General features: G+C 43.1%; 1 gene segment (V, D, J or C); it reads right to left on the bottom strand.

Moving 5' to 3' along the window:
• Window positions 1-297: 297 nt before the first annotated feature.
• Window positions 298-913, bottom strand: LOC119516014. The segment is given in 2 exon segments: window positions 298-740; window positions 822-913. Coding segments are annotated over 2 exon segments (489 nt in total).
• Between the last annotated feature and the right edge of the window lie 6876 nt (window positions 914-7789).

Raw genomic sequence — 7789 nt, 5'->3', positions numbered from 1 at the left:
GTAACATGAGTTAAATTTTAAAAGAAGTGAAAATTATTACTGCATGCAGATTTTTCAGGTTGTGCTTGAGTTAGTAGTTCAGAGAGCTAGAAAAGTTCACACTGGGATCAAAATCAAAGACCTAAATAAGAGATGGAGAGGCTGGGGTCAGTGATCTCACTTCCCTCCTGACATGAAATAAATGCTGGCCCTTAATTGCCCTGACATCATTAAAAAAAAAAAGAATAAATACCCTGTCAAGGGGAAGGCAAATCTTCAGGGAAATAGGTTCAGGAAGAGAGAAAGCCCCAGACCCTGTCAGGAAACTCTTCTTAAACCTGCACCTGCTCCTGGTGCTGAGTCCTGTCCATGATGGTCCCAAAGGCTCCCTGCAGCCCAGTCCCTCCTGCCCTGCAGGGCAGGTTTTTGTCTGGGCTCACCCTGACTTCCCCTCACTGTGTCTTTTGCACAGTAATATGTGGCAGTGTCCTCAGCAGACATGGAGTTCAGCTGCAGAGAGAACTGATTCTTGGATGTGTCAGCATTGATGGTGATGCGGCCTTGGAAGGCTGGGTTATAGGAGGTACTTCCACTCCAGTACCCCATCCACTCCAGCCCTTTCCCAGGACGCTGGCGGATCCAATGCCAAATGTTACTGCTAGTGACAGAGCCCCCAGTAGCAGTGCAGGTGAGGGAGAGAGTCTGTGATGGCTTCACCAGCCCTTGGCCTGACTCCTGCAGTGTCAGCTCAGACAGGACACCTGGAGACAAGGAGATAAATTTTGAGCTCATCCCATCCCACAATAATCCCCTGTGAATTCCAGGAACCTTGAGACCCTCACCCAGTGGAGCTGCCAGCAGGCAGATGAAGAGCTCCAGTGTCTTCATGGCCACCTGGAGGATGATGTCTCACCACACCGTCCCAGTGTCTGCTGGGGATTTCTTCTGTGAGCACCTAGGATGATTTGCATGTGGGGTCCCAGGGAGTACAAGAGGCTGGGCTGGTGACAGTCACTGAGTTTCCACATTCCTTCGTGCTGGGTGGGGTAGAACAGCTGAGCCTGTCCCTGCTGGACAGGTATTCTAGCCCTGGCCATGCAGTTCTCTGGACCTATGACTCTGAGGTATGGTATTGCATTGCAAGCACAGAGAGCTGCCCACAGCCCACAGTGCATTGTGTGGGGTAAACAAGGCAGAGTCTGCACAGCATGGAGACTGTGTCCAGCTCAGTCAGGGTCTCCTGTCACCATTTCCTGAGGGTGTGCAACCACAGGAGGGGATATTATTAGGAGCAATATCTCAGCATTTATATAAGAAAATGACCTCATCTCAGGTGTGTCAACCCCTTAGAAATGCTCATCCTGAAATAATCAGTCATAACTGAGAAGAGTACATGTCAAAGCTTAGGACAGGAAGCAAATTAGAGAGCATGACAAAGTGACCTTTGGATTGCAGGATCCCAGGGAAGACAGTGTCAACTACATCAGTGTGTGGGCATTATGCAAGGGTGTGTGGGATGGATAAATCCCTAAACTCAGGGCACTCCTTCAGAGAACACACCCTGCACTTCTCTCATAGACTCATGTCTATCTACTCAAAGCAATGGCCTCTCATCATTCCCTGGATCCTTGGCCCCCATGCTGCATGGATGGTGGAGCCGTGCCCCTATGAGCAGGAGGATTGGCCTCCAGTGCTCGTCAACCCCTCTCCACCCTGCCTTCCCAAGGAGTCTCCAGACCAGATCCCTCTCTGTGTATTCAGCCTATGTGATCTGAACTGATGGCAGGATTAACTGGCTTCTCAGACCCAGGAACTGCCCCATCCTGATGCAAATGGTCAGAATATTCAAGGGAAAATTTCCCTGTGGGTGCTTGAGTGTCATTTGGAAGGATGGTGTGGAAGATGTGGATCTCAATCTTGCAGAAATGGATTGAAAACCATTTAAGCTGCACCTAAATCTCCCAATATCCTTATCTATTGTTGTGAGTTTTTTAGTGGCTTCATTCTTACTCAGTGATTTTAAAGGAAATATTCTTTTAACTTTATTGGATGACATTGTTTCTGTGCACAGGGACATGCCATTTTTTGTCACCACAGGCCCAACTGGAAAGGAGGGTAACCTGAATTTCCACAAGCTGGAGAGTGAGATCTCCAGACTTATTCCTCTATGGAGAGTCCATGCAGGTGGCATAAAATCTTATAATGCCTGCAGGAAGTGTGAAATGTATTTCAATTAAAACTGACCAACATGTGATTTATAAAATAATATTTTACTGGTTAAATGGGATCACAGCTGATGTTATCACCACTTTTTTGTTGGGGAGAAGCAGAGTATATAGGTCTTGCCAGGACCTCCCAGGTTGCTGGAGCCACTGGTGGTGAAGACATGGACGAAGTGGAGTGAGGTCTGCCAAGTTGGAAGTCTTCTGTTTTCCCTGACCTGCTCCTGAGGAACTGTAGGAGGTGCTGTGATATTGGCAAAAAACAAGGTCTTACTTCTCTGCATATCATGAATTTTCCTGGTCCTGAGAATAACGTTTTTCTTCCATCAGGTTGTCCTCCATCAAGTACATAAGAGGAAATTCCTCAACTCTCGGACACACTAATGACGTCCTGACATGGGTCTTACTTGAGAATGTTGAGGCTTATTCTCTGATGAAGACTTCCTTAATCAAAACAGAGAGAATATTGAGATCATGACTTATAAATCCATTCCATTTTTCTGGTTAAATGTGTTTCATAAAACATAAAACATTTAGTAATTCAATATTTCACCTATTTTGGACCCAATTTCAGTTCTGGCTGAAGGATTCATTTCCACTGTGGGGCACTCAGGGCTGACCTGGTCACATGAATAAAATGAACTGACTTGAGGTTTAGAGAGTGGAAATAGTGGCACATCAGCAGCTTCTATGCTATGCCTGCTTTTGCACAGCTCAGAGCTGCAAATGGGGGCATATTGTCAGGGATATAAAGGTCTCGTATATGAAATTTTCTTTTACCAAAAACCAATCTACCAACCATACAAAAACAATAAAAAATTTGATTTGAAGTTGTGCCAGTTTGAATATATTGTGTTCCTCAAATGTCATTATCTTTGATGTAATCTTCTGTGGGCAGATGTTATCAGTGTTGATTAGATTGTAATTCTTTGAGTGTTTCTGTGGAGATGTGCCCCACCCAACTGTGGTTGATGACTCTAATTGGATAATTTCCATTGAGTGTTGGCCCACCCACTGGGTGGGCCTTGATCAGTGGAGCCATATAAATGAGCTGATGGGCAGAGGGAACTCAGTGCAGCTGTGAATAATATTTTCAAAAGGAGCTACAGCCAAGAGGGACACTTTGAAGAAAGCACAGGAGCTACAGATGAGAGACAGTTTGAAGATGGCTGTTGAAAGTAGACTTTTGCTCTGGAGAAACTAAGAGAGGACAAATACCCCAAGTGCAAGTAAGAGTGACATTTTGGAAGAGCTGAAGCCTAGAGAGGAATTTCCTGGGATAAAGCCATTTTGAAACCAGAACTTTGGAGCAGATGTCAGCCACATGCCTTTCCAGCTAACAGAGGTTTTCCAGACGTCATTGGCCATCCTCCAGTGAAGGTAACCAACTTCAGATGTGTTACCGTGGACACTTTATGGCCTTAAGACTGTAACTATGTAACCAAAATAAACCCCGTTTTATAAAAGCCAATCCATTTCTGGTATTTTGCATTCTGGCAGCATTGGCAAACTAGAACAGTAGTTTAAAGATATATGCTCTGACATTAGCATGTGCATAGGGACTGGGCAGTAGATTCTCTAAAAACATGCCATGGACATGCAGGAGGGAAAACTTTTCACAGAATGGCAGCACAAGGACTGATTTGTTGGGCCACTGAGGCAGGAGATTAGGATCAGGGATTATGTGTGTCCCCATTTATGTTGATCTTATAAGAAGGACTCAGTCAGTTGTGTTATAAATATGGAATCATTGACAATTTGAAAATAAGTAAAGTATATGACTTAAAATGTTCTTGCAAAAGGTATAATGAATTTTGCAAGCAATTACATTTTATGATGAATATTGGCAATATTATATATAAAGTTAAAAATATTGATCATTTAAGACCTATACAGAATTTGCTAAACACTCACCACATACCATCTAGTTTTTCCTTCATAACTCTATGAGTTCATGTTGAATAGTTACCTAACATAATGTGGCTATTTGTAAAGATCAGGTTCCTTTAATAATTATCAACCATTGTGGGTCAAATAGAGAATGGAGCCTCACTCTACATTAACTTCATCTTTAGATTTCACATTTTATTGCTAGCAAATAGCAGTCAGTATCAACCAACACTGCTGATAGGATAAGGGGTTAGGCAACAAGCCATTAAACTTCTTGCTCCACTAATGACTGTGGAGTCCCCCTCTCATCCTGGGTGACCAGAAGCACCTTCTGTGAAATGCTCATTTGAAACATATAAGGTGCTCCTGAGGGCGAGATCAGAATGTCTCTCTTCTAGTTGCATCTGGCAGTGCAGTCCTCCATGGAGTGGGTGAAATGGACTCCATGGCTTTTGGAGTCCATGGTCTTCTCTCAGGGGATCCCTGGTTTGCTGGGTGCTGACACTTTGTCATAAAGGAGGAGAGGACCTGGTCCATCAGTCCACTCTGACAGAGGCCATTTATAAAAATGACTTCACTAACCAGAATTACATTTATCTTCTCTCACCCTAATTAAAATATTAGCAAAATTCAAAATGCTTGTATTGCCCTCTTTAAATGTGTACTCATGATGATTGTCATTCATTTCTGACCATTGGATTTTGGGCTTACTGACACCACACAATGTGCTTAAACAGGAAAACACTGAAGGAATTCCGAGTGCTTTGGGTTGGAAGGCAGAGCAAGGAGGTACAGCCTTGGGCACGAGATCCCACTTGATTCAGGGATGTTGTGAGGGAGACTCTTGTTATGACACAGTGGGTCTGACAAAGTTATTGCCCCTCTAGACACCACAGGGCTCCAAACCATTATGTCCTTCACACAAACTTTTACTATAAAAATAGAATAGCCCTAGTTTTCATAGACAAAGCAATTTTATTGACTACTTATAAAATTTAAAATCTTATTTGAATAAAATTATCAAACAAACTTGATTTCACTTGATACTTAGGCAATGGAAATTAAACAAGTTTCTATGTGAAGATGAAAATTTTGGAGCTCCTCCCAGCTAGATCCTTTATATTTTCATTGATATTGGAGTTCCTTGGTGGGATGTAGGCCTCTGGAGGGCTCCAAGTTCCCATTCCTATAACCTCCTATTCCAATTTGAAGAGCAGGACTAAAGCACACCAATCTCCTGGCACCCAGGACACCTGCTCATAGGTGACCATGTCAAGGTTTGATGTCACTCTACAACAGACCAATGCAATTCCTTCTGTACTGGTGATCTTGGGCTAAAACTACACCAAGAGACATGGGCTGTTTTATTTCCAGAAGAAAGTCCATCATATCCTGGAGAGTCTGGAAGTCCAAAGAGCCTTGAATTCAAGGGCTTTCATGGTATTATAAGCCACAATTATCACTATTGTAAAAGACTCTGTTTCTGCAAGTGTGTGTGTGTATGTGTGTACATGCATGTGTGGCATATGTATAACTGGCCTTGTTTATTCTATCAAGAATTATCTTCCCTTGTTTGAACTCAAATCCCTTTCTTTATAGAAAGTTTTCCATTAGAATGAGAGGAGTGAGCTGCAGACATAAAGAGAAATTTGCACATTTTTAATAGAATCAGTAGATCAAGAAGGAATGGCATGAAATGCACATACATGATCCCATTCCAGAAGGGGAAAATAGAATTTGATGGTTGTGCTGTGGAACCAGTTCCCAAGTTCCCTATCCTGTGGGATCACCTGAGATCACTAAATGGTGTTTACTTGCATTCAACAATTAAATACAAGGAGAGTTGGTATAAAAGAATGAATACACCAGTGCTGCCAATGACCTTCTCAAAACTCATTGTTATTCTGATCCTCACTGGTGTGCAGGATTCTCATTAGAATATGCTCCTGTGGGGTGGGGATGGCTTCATCAAAGGTGTGGGAGAGTGGATGCCTGTCCCCACCTGGTCCTTCATTTGCAGACCTGGCCCTGCTCCCATGGGTCCTTATTAATATCAACTCTTGGTGGTTAATGGGGGCTGTGCTCCCAGCGATTCCTGAGAGTATGGTGGGTCCATCACCAGAGATTCTGTCCGTCATCTGCAGTAGCTGATATTTCTCCAAGACTGCACCTCAGAGGCATGGAAGTGCCTGTGCACAGATGCTCTCTGTATAGAAGGTGTGCTTTATATCAAAACCTACACCAGCAACTCAACTTCCTCCCTTTGTAATTAAACAATTACTTTGTCTTCTTATTAGAGACAGTGAAGGAGAATTCCTTAAAGGACTTGTTGAGGACCCTGTAGGAGGTGTGGACAGGAGGGTTGCAACTGGTTAGGGGCGTTTGCTTGGCTGTAGGCTATTCTCCAGAGAAAGTGGCAGCCCTGAGCTTTCAGCATCCAACATTCAGAGTCATGATTGATGGGACCACATGCCAGAATAGGCTACAGGAAAATTAAGAGGAGCTGCTCAGGGCCATGAATTGAGAGCTGGTCTATGATAAGAAAACCTAAATATAATTTCTAACATTTTACATAATCATAACATGATATATATATATATATATATATTTATATATATACACACAAACATATATATGTGTATAAAGATGTCAGTGTGTTTTACACATACATGTAATCCTAAACACATGCCTTTTCACATTTACATACATATGTATGTACATGTATACATATATCTACTTATACATGCACATAAATATACATGTATGTACACACAGGTGTATGTATATACATAGTGATACACTTATACACACACTTATACATGCAATCATGCACATACACATATATACCATGGATCTTTTAATTTAGTCCCACTGTAAGGAGGCAACAATTTTTTTTTTTTTATTTTTCAAACTAGAAGCAGGGGAAATAAGGCAGGTAGGTTCAGAGAGATCTCCAGGGGAAAACAATGAATCCTAGAGAAATATCAAGATCAGACAGGGACAGAAAAAAAAAAACACACAGACACACAACTTCAAAAACTGTAAACCACAAAATTCACTTCCTTCATATACACTGTCTCTGATGGTTTGATGGTCCTGTTTCTCATGGGTCTTGCATGCCCCCTCGTGGTTCTTATGGGTCCCTGCAGCACAGCCCCCTCCTGTTCCCTGACTTTCCTTCACTGTGTCTCTCACATACTAATACATAGCCATGTCCTCAGCAGTCATGGAGCTCATCTGCAGAGAGAACTGGTGCTTGGATGTGTCCCTAGTGACAGAGCTGTGGCTCTTGAGGGATGGGCTGTAGTACATGCTCCCTTCATAACATATATCCCCGATCCACTGCAATCCTTTCCCTGGTGGCTGGCAGATCCAATGCCAACGGTAACCACTGGTTGTGATGGAGAATCCAGAGACAGAGCAGGTGAGGGACAGGGTCTGCTAGGGCTTCACCAGGCCATGTCTGGTCTCCAGCAGATGCACCTGGGATAGCACACCTAGAACAAGGAGAGCCACAGTGAGTCACAGCCACACACCACAATGAATGACCCAATTTTTGAATTCCTGTGAAATCCCACATGGGGGAGCCACCAGAACGCAAATCAAGAGGAACAGGAGTTTCATACATTTCTTCTAAAAGTTCCTGTTTCCTTGGACCCAAACCCTAAATGAGAAGTGAGACTGGTTTGCCCCAGTTT

This window comes from Choloepus didactylus, chromosome 19 (genome assembly GCF_015220235.1).
Source record: "Choloepus didactylus isolate mChoDid1 chromosome 19, mChoDid1.pri, whole genome shotgun sequence".
Classification (NCBI taxonomy): Eukaryota; Metazoa; Chordata; class Mammalia; order Pilosa; family Megalonychidae; genus Choloepus; species Choloepus didactylus.
Note: the sequence above shows the minus strand (reverse complement) of the source record. Positions and strands in the feature narration are given on the sequence as shown.